This window comes from Misgurnus anguillicaudatus, chromosome 19, assembly GCF_027580225.2.
Source record: "Misgurnus anguillicaudatus chromosome 19, ASM2758022v2, whole genome shotgun sequence".
Classification (NCBI taxonomy): Eukaryota; Metazoa; Chordata; class Actinopteri; order Cypriniformes; family Cobitidae; genus Misgurnus; species Misgurnus anguillicaudatus.
Genome location: NC_073355.2, coordinates 12,778,522 through 12,804,952, shown reverse-complemented (window position 1 = coordinate 12,804,952; position 26,431 = coordinate 12,778,522). Strand labels below are relative to the sequence as shown.

The 26,431-nt window shown below is 43.3% G+C and overlaps 1 protein-coding gene across 3 annotated transcripts in view; it reads right to left on the bottom strand.

The window, feature by feature from the left end:
* adgre5a (adhesion G protein-coupled receptor E5a) overlaps positions 1-733 on the bottom strand; it is a 201,719-nt gene extending 200,986 nt beyond the window's left edge. For all 3 annotated transcript variants that reach the window (XM_073856942.1, XM_073856941.1, XM_073856944.1), the window contains exons 1-3: positions 585-733; positions 335-487; positions 71-196 (exon numbers count right to left, since the gene is read on the bottom strand). In XM_073856942.1, coding sequence (XP_073713043.1) covers positions 71-196; positions 335-487; positions 585-684 — 379 coding nt within the window. In that variant the 5' untranslated portion in view covers positions 685-733. The remainder of the gene's footprint in view (positions 1-70; positions 197-334; positions 488-584) is intronic.
* Between the last annotated feature and the right edge of the window lie 25,698 nt (positions 734-26,431).

Below are 26,431 nucleotides of genomic sequence, written 5' to 3'. Positions count from 1 at the left end.
TTCTGAAGTCTTCATTTACAACAAATAGAGACAAAATAACCAAACAGATTGATATTAAGAAGACAATAACCTGTGCATTTCATTTGTTTGTGTCCATGGTTGGTGAATCCTGACTTGCATTCACATTCATGACCATCTTTACCGTTTTTACAGGATCCTTCTCCACAGATAGATTTATCAGTGTAACATATGTCAGCTTTAAAGAAATCAAAACCACATTTAAGAAGTGGGTCGTTCTCAAAATTCAATATTTTCATATAAAATGAGAGAACGTGTCATGTGACATCTCTTTCTTTATGACAAAACTTTACACATGCAGTTTTAATAGACCTACTTTCACAGCTGTCTGTACTGGGATCAGTGAAGTTAGTTTGTCCTGATCTCAGTCTGAAGCCTGGAGCACATGTGCAGTAGTAACTGCCCGGGGTGTTATGACATCTCGCATTTATACCACATAAACCAGAATAATCTACACACTCATTTCTGTCTGTGGGACAAATAATAAACAAAAACATGACAACTGAAAACTCTCACAATAAAGTACAAGCAAACCAAACAGATGTGCAAACTACTATTTTACTTACCAATACACTGAACTCCTTGTCTATCCATAAATGTCTCTGCATTATTGTTGGCAATGTAGCCATAATTACATGTACATGTATAATTTCCTACAGTATTCATACAAGATGCATTAGGACCACAATCAATTCTGTCCTCCAAACATTCATTGATGTCTGAAATGAACAACATGAGTCTCAGATGTTATCTCTGTGTGATCTCACATGTAACACATCAGTCTATTATATCAAGCTGTCTTACCTTGGCATATCTTTGAAGTGACTTGTGTAAAGTTTCCAGGTGGTGTAAATCCTTTTTGACAATGACAGTAGTAGCTACCATCAGTGTTGTAGCAGTCTGAATTATTTCCACAGACTGGTTCTTCATATTCACACTCATCATCATCTACAGCAATGAAAGACACAGAACTGTCTCAGTAACTTCACAAACTGCTCATCTCACAAAGCTCTTGGGGGAAAGTAGTTGCTAAAACAACAAAAGAGCTTAAAATGGCTACTATACATTTTTAAGAGATATGCAAACATTTTTTAAAATGTTAGTGTTATGTTTTTGCTCATACCTATACACTTTCTTCTTCCATCTGGAATGTATCCAGGTCCACAGGTAGTTTGCATCAGGACTCTTTCTGTAAGAGCTAATAGAGAAACTACAACACCAACGATCAAAAGTCTGTTCAGGTGTATTACACAATGCAGCTCCACAAATATAACAACAACACTGACAACTATTATTTATATATTTTAGATTCTGCTCTATAGGTCACATGTTTGAGCTCCTCTTAATCATATAGACATGACATCATGATGTTACACTGCAATTGGTTTAATGTTCAAAATTCCATTTATTTACAAGTAATAACAGTCTGAAGACACAATATAAGATAAAAGACTGCTAAACTTTACCTCAAAACAGCCCTGCACATTATTATCTAACCAAGTATCAGACAAACAAATATTTTGAATGCAATGCAAATCTACTCAGACTGTTCAAGCTAACAGTAAGGATTATTTATTTTATCATCATCACACCCAGAACCCAACTGACCCTCAACCCCCAATTCTGCACATCTCAGCTGTGTGGGGACATAAAAAAATTTACATTTTCTGTCCTGATTCTGTTTTCAGCAGTAAGTTTTCCATAGTCAAGATCAAAGCCTCATTTCAAGATTGATCTCAAACTTTAAGCAAAAAAGTGCACAGCTAAGTTTCAATAATTTGAAATACAAACATAAAGCTTAACAAAATCTAAAAATCATTCAACTCACCCAAAATCAACAGATATGCATGCTTCATTGTAAAAGAAACTCATTTATATATTCAAGAAGTTAAAACCTCAGATAACCATTCAATCTTGAGCAATAAAATGAGGTTCCAAAAACTTCATGTCTCTTTAGTTTTAAGTCCCCTCCAGAATGATCTTCTGTTCACAAAGCAAGGGTAATATATTCACACCTCACTTCCTCAAAAAAACTACAGCACACAAGTATTCATGAGAACATCAGATGGTGCTTTGGAGTCGGTCTTGTGTGCAAAGTACTTGGGCAATTTGGCAAATAGATAGTAAATTGTTTTGAACAACTCTGCTGAAGAAATTTGGCCATATTAGCACTTTAAGACGCAGCACTGGTCTATTATGAATAAAAACAGACAAATATATTAGCCTGTATGTATACCTGTTGTGACCCATAAGAGATCTATGTAAGACCCATCACAAACCCATGTAGACAGACTCCTGTGGGCACCAAATGGGAGCTATCTAGCATAAGGGCCCTCTATGAAGCCCACCAGCAGCCCATCTGGGCTAACAGATGTAAAAGTTTTTTTTACGCTCGCTTGAGGTGGTTTTTGTTTAGTGTGATAAAGAGTTAATGTGAATAATTAGGGATAAAAACATAAGCCAAATAAATTCTGACGTAGCAAACATTACACCCTATTCGGCTATATATATATATAAATAGTGATTTCCTGTTCTCATGATGGTAAGATAAGGTAAGCAGTGAAATGTAAATAGTACCCTGACTATGAGGCCTTGTATGCATTAATATGTTGTAATTGCTTTCCTCGACTAAAAGTTAGAAACACATTAAATATTATCATTACTGAACATTTTAACCTTTAAACATTTTAACCTACGAAGGCTGCCACTACTTTCTCCAGTATTTATAAACTACTTTCATTATCATAACAGTCTTTTTGTGATACTTTTAGACTCAAATTGAAAAGACTGAATAGGCTTTTGGGCGAATGTCACATGAACAAACCGGAAAACAGATCTCAGCTTCCGATTGTTGAGAAAATAATAATTGTCATGACCCAGTTTCTTTCTCTCTTTCTCTACATTCCCTCACACACACTCACACACACACTCACACACACAATCATACACACAATCATACACACACACATATCGCCCGCTCTCATTACTCTCTGCCGCAGCTGTTTCCACTCTCTCTCTCTCTTCACCTGTTCCTCATCTTCTCTCATTAACCTAGGCTTTATCTATCGTGCCCTGTCTTTGTCTTTTGTCAGATTGTTAAGTCATGCAGACGTGTTCGTTTCTGTACTGGATTTACATCTACTATTCCCTGTCCTGTCCTGTCCCGTCTCATGTGTGAGGATTACATTGTTGCTGTTGGAATTACCCCCTGCGTTTATTTGTCATACACAGAACTGTGGCTCGAGAGAGACTTGTACTATACCTGTGTGGTGCTGCTGGCTGGCATCGGCCTCCTCTCGCTCTCTCCGGGTGCCTTGTGACTCCCGCTGCCCTTTTGTTCTGTTCTGCCACAGAGGACTATTGTGTTGTCATTTACCAGCCACCTGGATATTTTTCTGTTCTTCAGTGATTTGTTGGTGCCGTTATTTCTGCCTGTGGCCAGCTTTATTAAACTGTGAAATTTTTTGCTATCCCTGCATTTGAGTCCTTCATTCCCATAACAGAACAATCTGACCAAACATGGACTCAGCGGGAAGCAGCCCCTTTCAGGCAGCCGGTCCCTTTCAGGCTGCCGTCGAACAGCAGGGTGCCCTTCTTGGACGGCACGAGGAGGACATCACCGCTGCCCGACATGCGGTCGAGACGCTTGCTGCCCAGATGTCTGACCTCTCGCAGCAGGTACATCATATCCGCCAGCCGCGGGTCTCTTCACCGGTCGCTCATGTTCCTCCGGAGCCCCGGATTAACAACCCTCCTGTCTATTCGGGTGAGCCTACTCAGTGTCGTGCTTTTCTGACCCAGTGTGAGGTGGTTTTCTCCCTTCAGCCAGTGACGTATGCCAGGGAGCGCTCGAGGGTCGCTTATGTCATCTCCCTTCTCACTGGTCGCGCCCGGGAGTGGGCCACGGCTAACTGGCAGGCGGAGTCGGATTGTGTCCTCAGCTTCGCTCAATTCAAGAATGAAATGATCCAGGTCTTCGACCGTTCTGCTCATGGCACTGAGGCTTCTCGACAGCTGTCCGTCCTTCGACAAGGAAGAGGTTCGGTGTCTGATTTTTCTATTGAGTTCCGCACTCTCGCTACCACCAGTGGCTGGAACGAGCCTGCTCATATCGCCCGGTTTTTGGAGGGCCTTAATTTGGAGATCATGGAGGAGATCTTCATTCGGGAGGTACCGCTCTCCCTCGACGACCTCATCGCACTCGCCATTCGGGTAGAGAAGCGGTTTGAGTTTCGCCGCAGATCCCGCCGCACGGAGACAGCGGCTTCCTCTTCTGTCAGGGTTGCACCTGTTTTCGCCGAAGCTGTGCCGGAGCCTATGCAGTTAGGTGGTCTCCGTATCTCTCCCAAGGAACGGGAGAGAAGGATTTCCAATCGTCTATGCATGTACTGTGCAGCCGCTGACCATTTTGTGTCTGCATGTCCGGTAAAAGCCAACGCTCGTCGGTAGATGGAGGGTTACTGGCGAGCGCCATCACACAGAAAACCCCTTCCAGGGCTTGTACGTCACTTCCGGTCATGCTTCATTGGTCTGCTTCATCAATTGCAAGTTCTGCCTTAATCGACTCAGGGGCAGAGGGAAATTTTATTGATGAGGATTGGGCTCTACAACAAGGTATTCCTCTCATGCATTTAAGTGACAGTACTCCTTTATTTGCCTTAGATGGCAGTTCATTACCTAAGATACAGAAGGAGACTGTTCCATTGACTCTTACCGTTTCTGGTAACCATAGAGAGACAATTTCTTTTTTGATTTTTCGTTCTCCATTTACTCCTATTGTCCTGGGTCATCCTTGGCTTAAACGCCATAGTCCACATATTGATTGGTCTAAGGGTTCTATTGTTTCGTGGGGGTTATCTTGTCATGTTGAGTGTTTAGTATCTGCTGTCCCTCCTGTCTCTTCTGTTTCTGTTTTTCAGGAAGAGGCTGGTGATTTGTCTGGAGTTCCGGAGGAGTATCACGATCTGCGGGAGGTCTTCAGTCGTTCACGGGCCACCTCTCTCCCTCCTCATCGTCCATATGACTGTGCTATCGATCTCTTACCCGGTACCACGCCTCCCAGGGGTAGACTTTATTCTCTGTCGGCTCCTGAACGGGAGGCGCTGGAAAATTATCTTTCTGATTCACTTAATGCTGGAACCATTGTTCCGTCGTCATCTCCCGCTGGTGCGGGGTTTTTCTTCGTAAAGAAGAAAGACGGTTCGCTCCGTCCCTGCATAGATTATCGAGGGCTGAATGACATCACTGTTAAGAATCGCTATCCTTTGCCATTGATGTCTTCAGCCTTCGAGATCCTGCAAGGAGCTAAGATTTTTACCAAGCTCGATCTCCGCAACGCATATCATTTAGTGCGTATTAAAGAAGGAGACGAGTGGAAGACCGCCTTTAACACGCCCCTCGGTCATTTTGAATATCGGGTCCTCCCTTTCGGTCTAGTCAACGCCCCCTCCGTGTTTCAGGCTCTTGTCAATGATGTTCTCCGCGACATGCTTAACATTTTTGTGTTTGTCTATATTGACGACATACTTATCTTCTCCCCGTCTCTCCAGGTTCATGTCCAGCATGTACGCCGTGTGCTTCAACGCTTACGTGAGAACCGGCTATTTGTCAAAGCAGAGAAGTGTTCGTTTCACGTATCTTCGGTCACGTTTCTGGGTTCAGTAATCTCGGCAGAGGGGATTAGTATGGATCCTTCAAAGGTTCAAGGGGTGGCAGATTGGCCGGCTCCCAATTCTCGTGTCTCGTTACAACGCTTCATTGGTTTTGCAAATTTTTATCGCCGCTTTATCCGAAACTTTAGTCAGGTAGCCGCCCCTCTCACCGCTCTAACATCTGTCAAGTCTCGCTTTGAATGGTCAGAGTCCGCTCAAAGGGCTTTTGATCATTTAAAGTCTCTTTTTACTACCGCACCCATTCTTATTACGCCTGATGTCACTAGACAGTTCATCGTCGAGGTTGATGCGTCTGAAGTAGGAGTGGGTGCTGTTCTATCACAGCGATCTGCAGCTGATGGAAAGATCCACCCGTGCGCCTATTATTCCCATCGTCTTTCGCCTGCGGAACGTAATTACGATGTCGGCAACCGGGAGCTGCTCGCCATACGCTTAGCGCTCGGCGAGTGGCGACATTGGTTGGAGGGTTCTTCTATTCCCTTTATTGTCTGGACCGACCATCGTAATTTAGAATATATCCGCTCCGCTAAGAGATTAAATGCGCGTCAGGCTCGTTGGGCATTATTTTTTACGCGCTTTGACTTTTCTATCTCTTACCGTCCCGGTTCAAAGAACGTAAAGCCGGATGCCTTGTCTCGACTCTTTGATCCCTCGACCTCCTCCTCGTCACCGAAGGAGATAATTTCTACTGGTCTCGTGGTGGGAGCCGCAGGGTGGGGAATCGAGAAACAGGTAAAGCGCGCTTTATCTCGCGTTGCCGTGCCACGAAATTGCCCTAAGGGCTTACTCTTTGTTCCGGTGCCCACACGCTTGGCTGTCCTACAAGGGGGACACTCATCTAAATTAACTGCCCATCCCGGCGTTCGGGGCACTCTTGCGGCCATCCGCCAGCGTTTTTGGTGGCCCACATTAGAACGAGACGCTCGCCGCTTTATTGCTTCATGTGCGGTTTGCGCTCAAACTAAAGCTGGTAATGCTCCGCCAGCCGGTCTGCTTCGTCCGCTGCCTGTTCCTACTCGTCCATGGTCTCACATCGCGCTCGACTTTATCACCGGTCTTCCCCCGTCTAATGGTAACACAGTCATTTTGACGGTGGTTGATCGGTTTTCTAAGTCTGCCCACTTTATCCCACTCACTAAACTCCCCTCTGCCAAGGAGACCGCCCAGATTCTTGTAGACCATGTATTTAAATTACATGGTTTACCCTCTGAAGTAGTTTCTGACAGAGGACCACAATTTTCCTCTCTATTCTGGAGAGAGTTTTGTCGCCTCATTGGTGCCACTGCCAATCTCTCGTCGGGCTTTCACCCCCAAACTTGTGGCCAAGCTGAACGAGCCAACCAGATCATAGGTCGGCTCTTACGTAGTCTCGCATTTCGTAACCCATCATCTTGGTCTGAGCAGCTCCCGTGGGCAGAGTATGCCCATAATTCGCTCCCATCCTCTGCCACGGGACTGTCTCCATTTCAGTGCTGCCTCGGGTACCAGCCTCCTTTATTCTCTTCACAAGAGGTTGATTCTAGATGCCCGAGCGTGCAGACATTTATTTCTCGTTGTAAACAAACCTGGAGAAGGGTAAGATCCGCTCTGTGTCGCTCTCGTAAATGCATGTGCATCACTGCTAATAAGCATCGGATTAAGAGCCCCCGCTATTTGCCGGGTCAAAAGGTGTGGTTATCCACAGCAAATTTACCTCTCCAGTCTGAATCTCGTAAATTGGCTCCTCGATTTATCGGACCTTTCCCTATCACTAAGATTATTAATCCTGTCGCTGTCAAGCTCCGTCTCACGTCTAATCTTCGCCGGGTACACCCCGTTTTTCATGTCTCTTGCATTAAGCCTGCCCCCCGCTCGTCCCCTCGCTCCGCACTTTCTGCCATTCGTATCGAGGGGTCACCCGTTTACAGAGTCCGCAAGATTTTGGACATGCGTCGTCGGGGGCGTGGACATCAGTACTTGGTCGATTGGGAGGGCTATGGTCCTGAGGAGAGGAGTTGGGTTTCTCCCCGGGACGTCTTGGATCCTTCGCTCATTGATGATTTCCTCCGGTCTCGTCAGGCTTCCCCCTTAGGAGCGCCAGGGGGCGCTCTTTAGTGGGGGGGCACTGTCATGACCCAGTTTCTTTCTCTCTTTCTCTACATTCCCTCACACACACTCACACACACACTCACACACACAATCATACACACAATCATACACACACACATATCGCCCGCTCTCATTACTCTCTGCCGCAGCTGTTTCCACTCTCTCTCTCTCTTCACCTGTTCCTCATCTTCTCTCATTAACCTAGGCTTTATCTATCGTGCCCTGTCTTTGTCTTTTGTCAGATTGTTAAGTCATGCAGACGTGTTCGTTTCTGTACTGGATTTACATCTACTATTCCCTGTCCTGTCCTGTCCCGTCTCATGTGTGAGGATTACATTGTTGCTGTTGGAATTACCCCCTGCGTTTATTTGTCATACACAGAACTGTGGCTCGAGAGAGACTTGTACTATACCTGTGTGGTGCTGCTGGCTGGCATCGGCCTCCTCTCGCTCTCTCCGGGTGCCTTGTGAATCCCGCTGCCCTTTTGTTCTGCTCTGCCACAGAGGACTATTGTGTTGTCATTTACCAGCCATCTGGATATATTTCTGTTCATCAGTGTTTTTGTTGGTGCCGTTATTTCTGCCTGTGGCCAGCTTTATTAAACTGTGACATTTTTTGCTATCCCTGCATTTGAATCCTTCATTCCCATAACAATAATAATAGCGCATTATAACTTTTTAAGATATTAAACTAACCTTGCTAGTTATTTGTTGCATTTGTTCTGTTTTAGTATCCAAATATCGGTGAGAAATAGAATAAAACTTTAAAATATTAATTTGTATATGTGATGGAAATTGGTTATTATGATTATCTTTCATGGCTTCTTTGAAGGCATCTTGAAATAAACATCTCTATTTTAATGAAGCATGTACAAAAGACCTGAACCGGAAGTGATATGATCTATTTTCGCACTACATTTCCCACCAGTTTTTTCATGGTTTTGACCTTGTGCCTGCTCTTTAGATTATTTTGTTATTACGTTTCTGCCCTCTTGTGTGTCCCTGTAGACTGTTTACCCTAGTTTTTTTGACCCTTTGCCTGTTTACGGGTCATGATTCTGAATTTTCCCAATAAAGACTGCATTTTGATCCTGAAGACAGTGTGTCAGATTGTGACAGGTGGCATCCTGAGAACATTCAGGAAAAAATCACCCCTTATAACCCACCCTGAGATTTTAACACCCTGGTTGACCAGGCCCAACTTATCGATAACTAGTCCAAGCATTGCCGCCAGCCTGTCAACCTGCCTGCTCATCACAGAGTTCAGCAAATCCCAAGTGACCAAATTGTTTGACTAGGGTTGGAGCTAAACAGTGCAGGACAGGCCGACCAGGAATGCCCACCCCTGACTTAAAGGGTCTGATCTCTTACATATGATCTCTTCAGCTTCATAAAAGTGTTTGGTATTGATGTTTATTATTGTACATTTTAAGCTATAAAACTAGCAGAATGCATTAATAATATCAAGGCCTCTTATATGTAAAAAGATTGAGGGAAATTGTATTCCTCATGTCATGACACCTTTAAGCATAGCTCCCCATTGATCACCTTCTCAAATATGGCATATATAAACTCTTTATACACATTATTTTAACATTTAATTGTGAAAATGAAAACTATGAAATTTGTATTATTTGCTTATTTACATATGTTCTGCTATGTTTATCCTGTCAAAACACTTATCTAACCAACATCAGATATATTCAGCTTTTATTATTTGTTTTCTGCTGCCCTCCTGTGATGATTTTAAAGAAATACAAGTATAGTACAGTGATCATGAAGGGCCTGCTGGCTCCTGCTGTACTGCAGTGTAATATCTGGGGATAAAAAGCATGAATGGCCGTTCAAAACTAGGCAAGTTTCTGAAAAAAATCATACATGCTATAAAAATAACCCAGGACCTGCCCCAGACATTCTGTTATGGCCTGTTACTTATTGTAACAAAAATAAAATATTTTGCTCATTTTTCCATGTCATTGTCACCTATTTCACCCATTTTCCGTGTCCCGTGCCACAACTTTCAGTTTCACATATTGGTTACTCTGTTTTTCCTATTTTCTTACCATTGTCGCTTCGGTTTGGGCTTAGACTTTCTGTTACATAAAATGACATCCTTACCCAAACCCAACTCTAACCCTAACATCAGACGACAATGGTTTTAAAAGCATACGAAAAATAGTATAAACCAATATTTAAAGTGACATCCTAGCACAAACAGCAAATCTAACCCCAAACCGAAGCGACAATGGTTTAAAAATAGAAAAACAATTGAGTAACTAATATGTGAAACTGACACAAAATAATGAGCAAAATATTTTGTGACTATTTCACATAATTTGTGAGATCATGATGGAACTTTGTTTACCTCTCTTGAATTTTTCCACAACTCGTAACACGCAAGGAATAATTGACGACGGCCCGTTGAATAATAAGAAAATAATGCTCACCCATGGTGGTAATGCAGGTGTGCATAGTGGGTGGACCGCCGTCAATTATTCCGCTTATACCACGGTTACCAAAAACATTGCTGCCCATTTTTAACACATTCAAAAATTTAGGTGTGCGGTTTACAGAAAAAGAATCAACACCCATGGAACATTTCTTAGCCAGTCAGAAGAAAGCATTCAACAGACCACTGAACATGGTACAATATAAATGAATAAAGTTAGGAGACATACACTGTAAAAAAGATGGACGACGCCTGTTCGCTCACTTCCATTGGTGAATAGTGAAGCCGCAGTGTCCCGATACGGTGTCATGAGCAATTTGGTCCCCCCCGATTGGTACCTAGTGTCACTGACAGAAGACTACGGAGGCAGAGATATAAAATATAACAGAGTTTATTGAATGATGTATGGAACATGCAAAGTTGAAATGGATGATGTAGATCCTCAGAAGGTAATAACAGACACACAGACACACTGGGGAAGAAGTAATCCACACGATGATGATGATGATGATGAGGAGAAGTTCTGAAAAGACACAGAGATTAGTAAGTCTGGTAATCACATGAACTGTTGTACTTGTGACGAGACCGGACGATGACTGTGTGATTGGTATTTAAAGGGAGTGCTTGATGATAGGTGACAGGTGCAGCTGATTAGTATTCAGGTGATTGTGATCGGTGTTGATGAGGAGTGTGTGTGGAAGGACCTGGCAAATCCGTGACAGTACCCCCCCCTGAGGGTCCGCTCCTGAGGACCCTTGAGCTCTAGGACGCCGAGGAGGACGGCCTCTGGGTCTGGGAGCTGGTTTGTCTGGATGAGCTTGATGGTAATCACTGAGGAGTTCTGGGTCCAGAATGTCATCACGAGGAACCCAGGATCTCTCTTCTGGTCCATAGCCCTCCCAGTCCACCAGGTATTCAAGCCGCCCACCTCGCCGTCTGGAGTCCAGGAGCTGCCTGACGGTGTATATGGTCTCATCTTCATCAAGAGGGGGTGCTTCTTCACCAGGTCCTGTAGGAGGAACAGAAGTGACAGGTGAGTGAAATGGTTTCAATTGAGAAACATGGAAAACAGGGTGAATCCGGTAGTGTGCAGGGAGACGGAGTTGAAAGGCTACCGGATTGACCTCCTTGATGATGGTAAATGGACCAATGTACCTGGGACTCAGCTTTTTGCAGGGTAGTTTGAGACGGATATTTTGAGTAGACAACCAAACCTTATCACCAACTTGAAAGTTCGGAGTTGGAGCCCTTCTGGTATCTGCCTGCTGTTGATGACGACGGATAGCGGATTGAAGGTGATAGTGAGCTGAGTCCCAGACCCTCTCGCTCTCTTGGAACCAGTGCTGCACTGATGGTACGTCACAGGGTTCTTCAGTCCAAGGAAACATGGGTGGCTGGTAACCGAGTACGCACTGGAAAGGCGTGAGACCTGTAGCCTGCTGATGTAGAGAATTCTGTGCGTACTCGGCCCAGGGTAGAAACTGGCTCCAAGAGTCCTGGTGGTTATGGCAGAAGGTTCGGAGGAAACGACTAACTTCCTGGATCTTGCGTTCCGTTTGACCATTTGTTTGAGGGTGATACCCTGAGGAGAGACTTACAGTCACATCTAATAGTTTAAAGAATTCTTTCCAGACTCTAGATATAAACTGGGGACCTCTGTCCGAGACGATGTCTTCTGGGAGGCCAAAATATCTGAAGACGTGCTGGAAAAGGATTTCTGCAGACTCCATTGCTGTAGGTAGACCTTTGAGAGGGATTAATCGCAGCATCTTTGAAAAGCGATCGACCACAACAAAGATACAGGTGTTACCTTTGGATGGAGGAAGATTGGTGGCGAAATCCACTCCTAGATGTGACCATGGACGATGAGGGACAGGAAGAGGACGTAATTTACCATGGGGTAAATGCCTTGGGGTCTTAGCCATGGCGCACTCCTTACATCCCCTCACGAACCTTCTGATATCTTCTGCCATATTAGACCACCAGAAGCGATGTTTAAGCAGCGAGAGGGTTTGTTGAGCGCCCGGATGACCAGTACCAGCGGAGGTGTGAGCTTTTGTGATGAGGGATGTTCGATGTTGCAAGGGTACATACTTCATTCCTGGGGGACAACCCGGCGGAACATTGGTGGTTTCGGGGATCTCATCTTCCTGACTCCAGTCAATTGGACACACGAAGATTTTCTCAGGTAGAATAGTCTCTGGAGGTGAGAGATCTTCATCTGCAACGAACATCCTTGACAATGCATCTGCTTTACAATTCTTAGTACCTGGACGATAGGAGATGACAAAATGGAAACGAGTGAAGAAAAGAGCCCACCTTGCTTGTCTTGGATTCAATCTTTTTGCCTCACGTAGATACTGAAGATTCTTGTGGTCTGTTAACACGGTGAAAGGATGACGTGCACCTTCTAGCCAGTGGCGCCACTCTTCAAGAGCCAGCTTGATGGCCAACAGTTCCCGATCTCCGATGTCGTAATTCTTCTCCGCCGGGCTGAACTTGTGGGAGTAGTACGCACAAGGACGAACGTCAGATGTTTTCCCCTGCTGCTGAGATAAAACGGCTCCGACCCCTGTTGATGATGCATCCACTTCTACAATGAAAGGTTTATTAGGGTTTGGATGAACAAGAATGGGTGCTTCACAAAAGGTTTTCTTCAGCAGTTGGAAAGCTGTGTTAGTATCATCATTCCAAAGCAGAACTTTTGGTTTACCTTTTAAGGCAGATGTCAAGGGAGTAACAATTTGGCTGAATTTCTTAATAAATCGCCGGTAAAAGTTTGCAAAGCCTAGAAATCTTTGTAATTCTTTTACCGTCTTGGGTTGGGGCCATGTTTTGATTGCTGCTACTTTTCCTTCGTCCATACTCACTCCGTTAGATGAGACATCATATCCCAGGAATTGTATCTGTGACTGATGGAATTCACATTTCTCCGCTTTGACGAAGAGTGAGTGTTGGCGAAGTCTTTGTAGTACCTCCTTGACATGTTGTACATGAATCTTGGGATCACTGGAATAAATCAGAATGTCATCAATATAGACAATCACAAACCGATGAAGAAGATCTCTGAAAATGGTATGCATGAAGTCTTGGAATACCGAAGGAGCGTTTACTAGACCATATGGCATCACTAAATATTCCCAGTGACCAGTAGGGGTCACAAAAGCGGTCTTCCATTCATCACCAGCTCGAATTCTGACCAGATTGTATGCACTTCTGAGATCGAGTTTGGTGAAGATGGTTGCGCCACCGAGCTGTTCTAATGCAGTAGGAACAAGAGGAAGAGGGTAGCGAAACTTCCGAGTGATGTTATTAAGACCACGGTAATCAATACAGGGTCGGAGACCGCCGTCCTTCTTGGTTACGAAGAAAAAGGGAGAAGCAGCAGGGGAGTTGGACGGTTGTATGTACCCTTGTTCTAACGCCTCCGTGATGTATTTTTCCATGGCTTCTTGTTCCGGTATGGATAATGAATAAATTTTACCTTTTGGTACTGGTTCACCCGGGAGGAGGTCAATCGCACAGTCCCATGGCCGGTGAGGTGGTAATTTAGAAGCTCTCTTGGGACAAAAGACATCCTCAAATTCTTTGTACTCTGGAGGAATAGATACAGAAACATTCTTGTTAGGGCTTTCAATGGATGTGCTGCATACCTGAAGTTTTTCACGATGATGAGGAGGTTTTGGAAGGTTTGGAAAACATCTTGGAAAGCAATGATCACTAAAACGTTTAAATTCTCCTGTGTCCCAAGAGAGCTCCGGATGGTGTTCCATCAACCATGGTCTTCCAAGAATCACATCCGCGGTGGAATTCTCCAGGACCAGAAATTTAATTCTCTCCTGATGTAAGATTCCCACTGTCAGAGTGATTTCCCCAGATCGTTGACGGATATCAGAGCGGTTAAGAGGTTTTCCGGTGATTGACTGTACCTTTAATTTTTGCTCGATGGATTCTTTCTTGATGTGGTACTGTTTGCATAACTGAGAAGAGATGAAGTTCCCGGCCGACCCTGAATCAAGGAGTGCAGATACTATAATCGAGACATTATGGTAGGATAATTTAACTTGTGTAGTAAGAGGAGTGTAAATGTGCTTTTCTGGTTGGACAGTACTCACCAATGCTCGTGGTGGACGGATGGGACATTCGGAGATGAGATGTCCTTTACTGGCACAGTATAAGCACAAACCTTCTTTGATACGTCGTTGTCTCTCTGACAGTGGGATGCGAGTGGAATCCAACTGCATAGGTTCTGGTCCTGGAGGGGACGGTTCTGGTGAGCGGTAGAGTGCAAATTGAGAGGGATTACATGCCAGCATGCGGTTTTCAGTTCGGATTGCTCTTTGAATGAAACTTTCGAGCCCAATGTTGTCATCAAAAGTGGCTAACTGTAGTCGAAGATTGGCTTTTAAACCATTACGATAGGTAGTGATGAGTGCTCGTTCATCCCAACCACTAGCAGCCGCTAGTGTGCGAAAACGCAAAGAAAACTCTGCTGCCGATTCATTACCTTGTTTCATATTATACAGTTCATCACAGATGGAATTGTCACCTACTGGAAATCCGAAAACTTCCCGAAAATGTGCACTAAAGGCTCGGTAGGATTGGAGAACGGATCCGTTTTGCTCTCTGATGGAGACTGCCCAATGCAACGCTTTTCCGGTAAGTAGAGACATTATGAAAGCGATCTTACTGCTGTCTGTGGGGAAACGGTTAGGTTGCATCTCAAAGATAAGCTCACATTGCAAAATAAATCTTTTGCACTCACTCGCTTCACCAGAATATGGATTTGGATGGGCCATGGGAACTGTGTTAACGGTAGCCTGAGGAGTAGCAGTGGTCTGGTGTGTCTGTTGCAATTCGTTGCGTATGGTGTCCACAAGGCTCTGGAAAGCGTCCTGTTGAGACATGGTGTTAGTTTTGTTTGGTCCGGTCTTCTGTCACTGACAGAAGACTACGGAGGCAGAGATATAAAATATAACAGAGTTTATTGAATGATGTATGGAACATGCAAAGTTGAAATGGATGATGTAGATCCTCAGAAGGTAATAACAGACACACAGACACACTGGGGAAGAAGTAATCCACACGATGATGATGATGATGAGGAGAAGTTCTGAAAAGACACAGAGATTAGTAAGTCTGGTAATCACATGAACTGTTGTACTTGTGACAAGACCGGACGATGACTGTGTGATTGTGAGTGGTATTTAAAGGGAGTGCTTGATGATAGGTGACAGGTGCAGCTGATTAGTATTCAGGTGATTGTGATCGGTGTTGATGAGGAGTGTGTGTGGAAGGACCTGGCAAATCCGTGACACCTAGCACTATTGCCTGTTCAAAAATTAGTCATTGCGATATCTCCGCTGCGTCCGAAAACTCAAGGCAGTGACTCGTTGCCTCGCTGCCTCATGAGGAAATGACTTCGGAGGCATGAAGGCAGCTCAGACAAAGACTTTCGGACACACTTCAAAGGCAGCATGTTTGAAATATAAACAGAGAGCGCCTTTGTGATAACTAATCACATATTTGAAAACTACAATACTAATTTCTCGCTAGAAATGCAATTAAAAGGTGTAAAAAGTGAAAATCTACCTTTATTTACACTAAATTGGTGGTCCAGTCGCGTCCTTGGCCACCATTTTATTTTTTCGAACTCGACCGGGCCCGACCAATCACATTCTTAATGTACGTCCACGCATAGGTATCTCAGGAGACAGGAAGTAAACCAAACATTGAATTCGGACATGCCTTGATGCCTTCCTGCCTTGGAAAGCTGCCTCAGAAGGCAGCAATTTAGAGTTTTCAGACGCAGCCCTCATCTGCGTTAGCGGTCTAGCAAGCTAATTACGTTGTACAAGATAGAAGCATACATTTTTTTTTAAATAAAAGTTAACAAAAAATGATATATTAAACTAATACTCATGTTTCAGACACGTCAGTACTTTTGTGTCATCATCTGCTTTACAAAAACAATACCTTTTTTGTAAATTATTAACATACCTTACAAAATGCATTTTTTTAATAGTAAAAGTGTAGTAATTATGGCTTAGAAATTATGATTTTAATGTGTGGTTCAACTATGTAGTAATCATGTTTTGTATAAGTAATTTATTAACTTTACACAGTACAAAAGTGGAAAGGGTACCGTATAATAATCTAAATAATAAAATGACACAAGCAATGTGTAGATCTACCAACTATAGCCTTATTTGTATACTACTACATGAAACATATCATTTAAAAGACATCCATTGTAATTGTCACAGGTCGGTAGGGGTGTCACGATTCTCCAAATCCTCGATTCGATTACATTTTCGATTCTGATGTCATGATTCAATTCGATTCTCGATTTTTAAAATAATTTTTTTAAGACAAAAAATTATATGCCTTTATTATTATTATTATAATTATTTGCACATTGCGTGCTTTTCCTCGCATGGGGGTTTGGGGGCTTTACTCTACGCGAGAGAGCTTGTAGAGAGAGAATTCCTTCTTGCACGCAGATAGACTTAGTGCGCGCGTCTTGGACTCCTATTATCTGAACTAAAACCGGTGCGTCATAAGGAGCTGCGTTTCTCTCTTTCTCACGTGCATGCGCATCTCGCATCTGTCCAAAGTCTAAACATAAACTAAAGTAATAATCCTTACGTATTTGTGCAGTTTCATGCGTTTCATGCGAGCTGAGGCAAACTATACCTTTTGTTTAAAATATAACCCGCTGCATCTTGGCGGCTCTCTCTCGTGCACGTGCAGAGAGCTGCGCTCTGTCCGAACTTTGAAGGCAGATCACTAGGTAGTAATCCTGTTTATGATATGCATTTCAAGGAATAGCAATACATCCCTCGTGTTTAAAATATAAATCGCGTTCCGCTGGATGGATGTTTTTAAAGGCACTTCTGAGAGTTTATTTTCCCCCGCTTGGCAAGCCGACCGGACGTGAAATGGGGGAGTGGCAGCATCGACGATCCCATTTTTTAATTCGAAGTTCGAGGTTGTGACTTAATTTCGATCGATTTAGATTGAAAATCGAAATCCTGACACCCTTACAGGTCGGAGAAGCGGACCGCCCCTGTCGCGGGTCACGCTCCTCCTAGTTCCACCCCGAGGAGGTCCCAAAACACCCCAATGACCAAACAGACAGAGGATTAAAATTTAACAACTTTTATTAAATATTAAGAGTTCACTAGGGGGAAGTAAATATTTAAAAAGCCACATCTCTCCAGTCCTTGGATCTTCATAGCAAAGGGGGGGTTGGCTTAGCAGGCTTTCACTTTTTCTCTTCAGGTTCGTGGCTGTAAGCAGAGGTAAGAGTTTCACAGGTTACGGGGCTTTCACATTTTCTCCTCAGGTTCGTGGCTGTAAGCAGAGGTAAGTTATAAACAAGACTGGGACTTAACTTTCTTCCTCAGGGTCGTGCTGTAAGCAGGGGTAAGAATTTCACAGGTTATTTGGCTTTCACTTCTTCTCCTCAGGTTCGTGGCTGAGGCTCCTTATGTATCCAGAGGACGTCGGGTATAGTTGTGCAGAGCCGAACGCTTCCCTTGCTCCCCCTCCTTTACGGTTCCAGGGGTATTGAACAGGGGCGAACTTCTTGAAGAGGCTCCACACACACACACACCAAGATGGTTATTTCATGCAGATGTATTTAGCAGTGACCCTCCGTCCAAATTAATAGTATCCGAGATGGTCTACTCACAATGAATTGTAGGTAGGTTTCACCACTGCCCTCTTCCAGAGCCAGAAAGGGGTCATCGCTTACACGCAGGAAGTCCTGTTTGCAGCGGTCTTTACCTCATGTTCCTCTTAGCCTCAGTATCTCCTCACGATTCCGCTGAATTCGTAGTGGCTTCTGTCAACGCAAGCACAGCACTACACTGCAAGCTCTAGTGCACACACACAATGATGACAAAGACTCACCCACGGCACTCCACATCTTTAAGTAGACTAAGGACTTGGCCAGACTCGTTCAGGGTTCGTCGTGTGGCTGGTCGGGCGTTGTTCTCAATAGAGGGGGGAAAGCACCTAGATATGGACGTCAGACCTCCTGGGCTCGCTCCTAATTAAACTCCTCGGCTCACTCACGTTTCTCTTCACAGTGGGGCCGCTGATCTGTTAGTTCAACTTCACAACGCTGGCTTCATACGTTGTTCCCCAATATCACTCTCCGCTGTTCGGAGTGCTATACTCACAACACACGTTAGGTAATATACCCTCTTCAAAACTACTTAGTACAATATATTGAGGTTACTCACGTGCGGTGACAATGCTTTACAGCGCTGGCTTCCTATATGGGCTTTCCGTATTGCTCCCCGGCTCGCCCACGCTTCTCTCCACCGTGGGGCCGCAAACTGTTCAATGAACTCACAACACACGCCAGGTAATACTCTCTTCTCAATACTTTATAGTACAAACGGAAACTCTTACTCACACATCGCTGTAAACACTCTGCTGGACTTTGTTCCTCTTGTAGCTTATCCGCCGCTGCCGATCGTCTTAGACGCTAACTCAGGTGAGTAATCCTCACTGTCACCAGTCGAAAGGCACCCACACATGAAAACCCATCCGTATTTCGATAGTAACACTTCTTATATACTCAGCCAGTGATTTGTATCTTTAATACTTCCTTCGCCCAGTCGATAACAACCTCTGTTTCTTCCTTTCAGGACTGCAGCCAAGCCTCCGCTTATTCCACACCGGATCGGTTTGTCCAACATGCACCGTACAACAAAGACAGAAAAAAAGCACACCTTTTCCGTGGTGCTCCTTTAATGGCCACAACTCCTTCCTTTTCGCCTCTTTCGGCTACCGTACTCTTTCCACTCACTATAAGCGATCCCTGGATCAACGGCGCTTTCCGGCTCTTCCAAGGAAGGAGCATGTGGTTTTGTCCGCCCTAGGCGTATAGGAGCTCACCCTGAAATCAACCTCTCTTCTTGTGTTGCTGCAGGTCTATTTATACTCCCCATCTTCATTACCTTTTCCAATCACGCATTGCCAACCTTAATTCTTCTCACCTGTTGCTTATCAGCCCCGATTGTGTTGCCACAGAAACCAGGAAGTAAAAAAAGGTGTTTGTAAAATGAGATCCGGGCGGAAACCATCTTCAGGCGGAACCAATTTCCGCCACTTTTGGTTCCGCCCTACAATAGTCACCCTGTGACATAATTTTAACAACGTTCTAACTACATAAATCATAATACGATTTTGTAGGAATTGTAATAAGGCCCTAAGAAAACTACCCATGAGGAGTTTTTCAGCCAATGGAATCACGCGGGGGTCCTAGGGGAGACCGAATTGTCAGGGGGGACCGAATTGCTCATGACAACAGCGCTGACATCTTGGGTCTTGAGTCTGCGCAGTAGCGATTTCTGGACCAGTCCTGCGCAGTAGTGAGGAAGTAAAGCTGCAAAATCAAGACCCCGGCCTCACTCTCGCAGAATGCGCATATCACATGATATCACAGCTGTCAATCATGACGTGACACCACCGTTTTTATATAATTAAATAACTAACTAAACACAAACTTATTTAAAAAAAAAACATTTGAATTCACATCAGCGTGATAAAAACTACAGGAAATGACAGAAACCAGCTTCGGAAAAAAGGTAATTGAAGTGTAATAAAATTTTTTAGTTGGTCTTATGCTGCGTTCCAGAGCCCATCCAAACCAGTGGGACGTGGGATTTATCCTTCTTGAAGTGTCCTAGCTCCTACTTCAAAGCGTTCCAGACATTTGAAGTGGAACGTAAACAGAAAACATGGACGACCGACCGGTCTTCTTAAGGCTCGTACAGACTACATAACTTTTAAACGTCGGTCCGAACTGTGCAGTTCACACTACAGTAAAACAACAAGTTAAACATCTTTACAAAGTGTTCTGGAGCCATTATATAAAAGCGCTGCATGTCGCTAAGTAACTTGGTATATTTTTACCGTAGTTTCATGGTAACAGATAATAACGACATAATTTCACGCCATAATATAAAAAAACAAGTTGTGTTAAAATTACAGTGTCTAAAACAACCATACAAGCACAGAAGTACAATTTATAGTCTATTCCTTAAAGATTTCCTCTCACGACGACGCGATCTATGGGCGCCGCCATTGTCCTCCGACTTATTTTTCTGAAGTCGGGGTAGGTCGAACTCCCCGAGTTCGCCGGTAGGAGGTTCCACTTTGACAGGCATTCCAGTGCACTTTTCCTAGTTGGAGGTAGGATAAGTCCTACATCCCACTGGTTTGGATGGGCTCTGGAACGCAGCATTAAGTCCCACTGAATAAAATGGGGGGAGGGGGTTATGACCTATACTGGGACCAGTCACTGGGGGACGATCAAGACATTTTGTCTTCACTTTTCAGGGCTTGTGCGGCACGCTTTATTGGAAATACCAAATTGTCCCTCCCCTAACCTGTCTATGGATTACCTTGTGTGTGGATTAACTTTTCTGGATCGACTTGTGTATGGATTAACCAGTTCTCGCCATGAATATAGCCATAGATGCTGAAATGGCGTGAAGAATAAAGAAAGAATAAAAAAGAAACCAATCAGACTGGTTTGAAACTCCTAAAGTGTTTCCAACTACTAGAAACCCATAAGTATGCCATATGCATTAGACATTTAGCCAGCTGTTCATAGACACTAAGTCAGAAAATATTAGTAGAAAGCACTGGCGGCTGATGCTAAAACATTTCAAACTCAATCAAACTTTTACTGAAACAATGCTGGACTGTAGCCGGGTGATTCTCACGAAACCATTGAAACACCACGGCACTAATGATTTTAGCTATAAAATGTGTAATATAGTAATATTAAAAAGCATCAGAATTAACACAATACTGTGTTCTACCTTGCACAATGTGTGATTTCAACATAAGAATTTATAATTTGTCAATTTTATCTCATTTTCTGCTGAAATTCTCATTACCGCAATGCGTCCGGCTGTGTTTGAACATGCGTTATGCTGTAATTTAAACATATTAAAACAAAAATATTTAGAAAAAAAATAAATGGATGTTTTGCTAGACTACTTTAGATGACAGAAAATAATTTACTGAATATTCATGTATAATAATAATGAAGAAAAATTTGAAAATTGATGTGTCCATGCCTGATGTTCTCATCCTCCGCAACACTTTTTGAGAACAGTTTAAGCACACATACAGAATTTTAATAAAGTTTGATTTTGAGTGACCAAGCAGATGGACCAGTTACTTCAAGATGGCTACCAGGTAAGATCATCTCTTTATATCTTTCCAGTTAAATTTGAAATATTCTCTTGTCAGAATGCTTACACGACATTTTGATTATCATTACCGAAACAGGTAGTTTTCTACATTTCGAAAATTGTTTGATTTACAATTTTTTATGAAAATGTTCTTTATTAAAGTCTAATTATATGCACTGAATAAAAAATGAGCAAAGCCTACGTGGCTTCTCTATTTTTAGCAAAACATACTGGGGTACCTCATCCTCCGCAACACCATTCTCATATACCGCAACCATTTAATAGCAGTTGCGGTAAAGAGAACTTCTGTTTCGGAAATGAGAATTTAGGCATATTGTTTATTACATTTAAATATCTTTTATGAATTTAATATAAATTTAAAATGTAATAACACTTGATATTTTGCTTTATGATGCTTCATTGTAGACAGTCAGCAAGTGAGAAAAAAGCTTTAGCAAAGGCCAGGTTGACAAAGTTCAGGGAGAAACTTAACAGCAACCCAGAATGGCTAGAGGAGTACAAAAGGAAGGAGAGAGAGAGGTTAGGTTTGGAGATGTTACTAGCAGGTGTAATTAGCAAAAAACACACTACAGTGTTAGGAAATGTACATGACAAACACACAACACAACGCAACAAGTCTGTACTATATGATGATGTGTACATTCATTTTTTTCTCCCATGTTGTGAGACATGCTAATTTAATGTTATGCTTTCTTTCCACTTTCAGGTATCAAAAACAACCTAGCGATGGCACGCCACGCATCTAGGCGCTGCAACATCAGTTGGATCACAAGATCCACAAAGTTGGATCCCATGCGTGCCAGCATCTCAGCTACCTGCGACCGCACAAGGCGCGCTGTCTGCAGCGTCAGATTGCTGCCTGGGGGCGAGGGACAAAGGGAGACTAAAGGCGGCACCTCCTTTCTGCGCAGTGCGTGAGTCACAGACACCAGAGAGGATGGCCTAAAAGCGCCCGGCGCTGTGACAGAAAGCGGGTTGCTGCGCAATTCATTAGGACTGTGCGTTAACCCTTTCCGCCTCTGCTGTCTTCGCAGCATGTGGGTCGTGTTCGAGAGTGGGGGGGGGCGTGTTGTAGACGCTTATGTGAGGACGGGCCCTAGGGCGAGCAACACAAAACCAACTGAGGAGAAAAATGCTCTGTTTTTGAGCGGCTTCGTTCCGGATGGCAGTCCCCCAGGACCCAGTTTCTTGCATCATATACTGGAGGATTTGTGCCAGGGACTCTTGTAATGCACCACCGGTTCTGGTCCATGAGACACAGGGTGGTGAGGTAGGAAGTGGCTCATAGCCTTAGAGCTCTTCACCGCTTCCGAGAAATGCTCCGTGATTGTGCCCACCGTGTCACCAAACAGGCCGGATGGAGAAACAGGCGTGACTGTGCATGGCCACCATGAGTGGTCTTCGTGGCCCTTAGCGTGAAATCCGTAACCATTCTCAGATCCCTGAAGGTATTTAGATCCGTGCTGCCCTCATCCAGAGCCTTAAGCTACTGCGCCTAAAAGATCTGTAGGACCGCCATAGTGTGCAATGCAGACAGAGCCTCTCTCGGCGCGGGTATGCTTTTTCGGACAGGTGTGCTGTCATGAGGCTTCACTACCCTCAAAGCTGCGCCACACCATCCAAGGAAGTGGACAAGGGGCAGAGGTGAGCAGCCACAGCGTCCTGGATGGGGGGAAGACACAGGTAGCCTACCTAAGAAAAAAAATGGGGGGAGGGGTAGCCCACGCTTTGGTGACTTTCCTCCGAGCATCAGCGGGGCGGCCTGAGTGAAGAAAACAAAAGTCAAGCTTGCTTCTCTGGGGTTCTTGTGGGGTGCTCCACTCAATCTCCAAGTCCTGCACGGCTTTGAAGAGAATGCGCACCAGTTCCTTGTAGAAGGATGGCTGTGTGTCTGATGCACCATGTGGAGCCTGGTCCCAGTCTCCATCCAATGCTGTCAGAGACATCTCATCTTCCTCCGCCGGAAACCCAAAGGAAACAGACCTGGCGGCTCCCGGTTCAGGACACAGGCTCTCGGTGACAAACTGAACCGGTTGAGCGAGGGGAGGACGACCACCAGCGGCTCTTTGCCGGCAGTGGGACACTGCAGTAAGAAACCTCCAAGGGCGATGTTGAGCCGGGTCCTGAGCACCTTCATCGGGAGATCCTCACAATAAGGGACACCCTGAGCCAACAATTGCCGCCTTTGGGTGGAGAAGCCCCAAGCAGAGCACACAGAGCTCGTGTGAATTGGGTGGGTCGATCAGACCTCCGCACCACAAGCAGATTTGCGACATCCCGGAACACAGAGAGGGCTGCTTACATTTCAACCTGAATTCAATTTTGCTGCCTATGAAGTCTGTCCTAAAGCATTTCTCGGAGCTGCCATTATGCAGCCAAAGTCATTGTCTCATAAGGCAGCGAGGGAACAAGTCAGCTGTCTAAACTTTCGGATACAGCCTCTCTCTCTCTCTCTCTCTCTCTCTCTCTCCCTCTCTCTCTCTCTCTCTCTCTCTCTCTAATCAAAACAGATACAGAATGGTAAAAGGTCAGAAGACCAAATCATATCCAGCAAGGAAATATTTTTCATCTTATTTACACAAATGTTTTGTGATATCCAGCTGACATTAGCTGGCCATTTCTCAATCCGATGGCTGCAGCCTTCAGAGCTCGCATTTGTAGGCAGCATATGTCATCAAGACCATCTTATTTCAGTATGTTAAATGCATAAATGGGGACTTAAATATGACACAAAGGAATATTAATATAAGCCTTCCTGTTCTCATGTTTTTTCTTTAATATTTTTTTAAAAACTACACAATGAAACAGTTTTGAACTTGAACGCATGATGCTGTAAATATTATCAGACTTTTAACTTTAAAATTTGTTTTTAACAAAATCTCAGGCTAGTATACGTATTCTCATTACCGAAATAATTAACCTCATTTCCGAAACCTATGTATCATTACCGCAACAGATGCTTATTAAATGTTAATTTCATTAATAGAAGCATAATACTTTGATTTTAAATGCATGTGCAGAATCTCCAAATTATGTTCTTTCAGGTTTGTCATGTCATTTTGAAAATGTGTCAGGTTTCTTAGAAATATATAAAAAAAATAGTTGTAAATTGTGGAAGGTGTTGCGGTATATGAGCTAAATAAAACAAAATAAAAAAAACGTTAAATTTAAAATAAATATTATTTCAGAATTTCAATTTACTGTGCATGACTATTAATAATCAATTTTTAAAAATGTGAAAATATATGAGCTTTTCTAACAGTGTTGATGTTTTCTGACTGTTGCGGTAATGAGATTTTTTAGGACTTATTTTTGAAATTATGTTACAAAAAGTGTTAAATGATAAGTAAAAGTTTTTAAATTAATGTTCCCATATACTTCAGACTTTGTTTCTAATGTCTGGTGGAAAAAAAAGTAAATTTAAGCAATTTTTACATTTTCATGCTTGACATTTTTACAACCAAGTTTTCGTGAGAATCACCCAGCCATTTATCAGGTGAAGATGCATCATTACTGCTTAGCTAAAATGCTAAAAATGTTACTGTTAAAGTCAACTAAAGCACGAACAGGTAAAATGTTTATGCATTTAACACTATTTACACTATATACACTATTCATGGTTAATTCAATTAATGCTTTTTCTCACAGTGATAGGGGCGATAAAACACGCAAACGTTAAATTCAAAATCTGAATTAAATTGAACTAAACTAATGACACTGTATCTAAAACCATTTTGTTTAATAAAGGCATGAAGATTAAAGGGACAGTAAGTAGGTTTTGCTCCCATCTAGTGGTGAAATTGTATTTTTCATTCAAACGAGTGCTCTCTAGTGGCGGTAGACATTATGTACCAAGAAGCTATGACAACATGTCTTCCAAAAAAAAATGAATGTTACAGTATGAATCACAAAGCAAACTATGTTAATTATTAGTGATAGATAATTGATGTACGTGCATTGTTAGATATCATCAGTTGATCCAACGGTAGGGAGATGAAGAGGTAGAGGGGGAGCGAGAGGACAGAGAGGCAGTGGATCGGTGGGAACTAGGCGAGGAGGAGGATTACAAATAAGAGGAGAAGGAGAACGGGAGTCACAACCACCACGACAAAGACGCCCGGCAGCTGACTGATCTCCTTGTCCATTTCAGCTGGTTCACATGACGCTGGCTCTGAACGAAAATGTGTTGTGAAAACATGTTGCGGTAGACTAGTGCTTTTTGTCCCTTTCTGCTATTATAGTTTTTTTTAATATGACGGAACGACATGGAAGCCTCCTTGGAGTTACCCGTTCAATGTAAATAAAGAGAAGAAATTCTAAGCTTACAAAAAAGTCAGATCATTGGCTGGGGTAATTTGACACCAATGAGGGCATATTTATGAATAAAGACATTGATTTTGACTTACAAAATACTTAAAAAATGACACATTGTCCCTTTAATGCAGATTGTCATTAGATTTTCTGTCTTTACGTGTTGCTGTTTTACTTTTGTCCTGGAGATTGATCTCACACTCCTACATTACACTGGAGTGTTTAACTTCAGCAGCCTTGCGCAGACCTATCAGCATATGACATCAAAGTATCACGAAAGAGTAAGAGTTTAGAGACAGTGCTGAGTAAGAGCAACACATTGCCACCAACTGGACATGACTAGGAATTACATTTAAATAAGCTATAAGTGCAATCTGTCAAAATGGCATTATAATTTTTTTTTATGCTGTCAAAGACTTTTCGGTTAACACACACACACACGTTTCTTTTTGCACTGGCCTGTGCCATGTTTTTCCTCACAACAGACAACATACAGTCCAACAGCTCGAAGTTCCCTTAAACACTAGTGCCATTTTCGGGGTGCTCTTTTAAATTCCATCGAGGGAAGCAACAAAGTCGACCAAGCCACGGAATCTGAGCTCTCCTTCTTATCATGTCCACGCAAAGCAAGCTTAAACACGGCAAAAC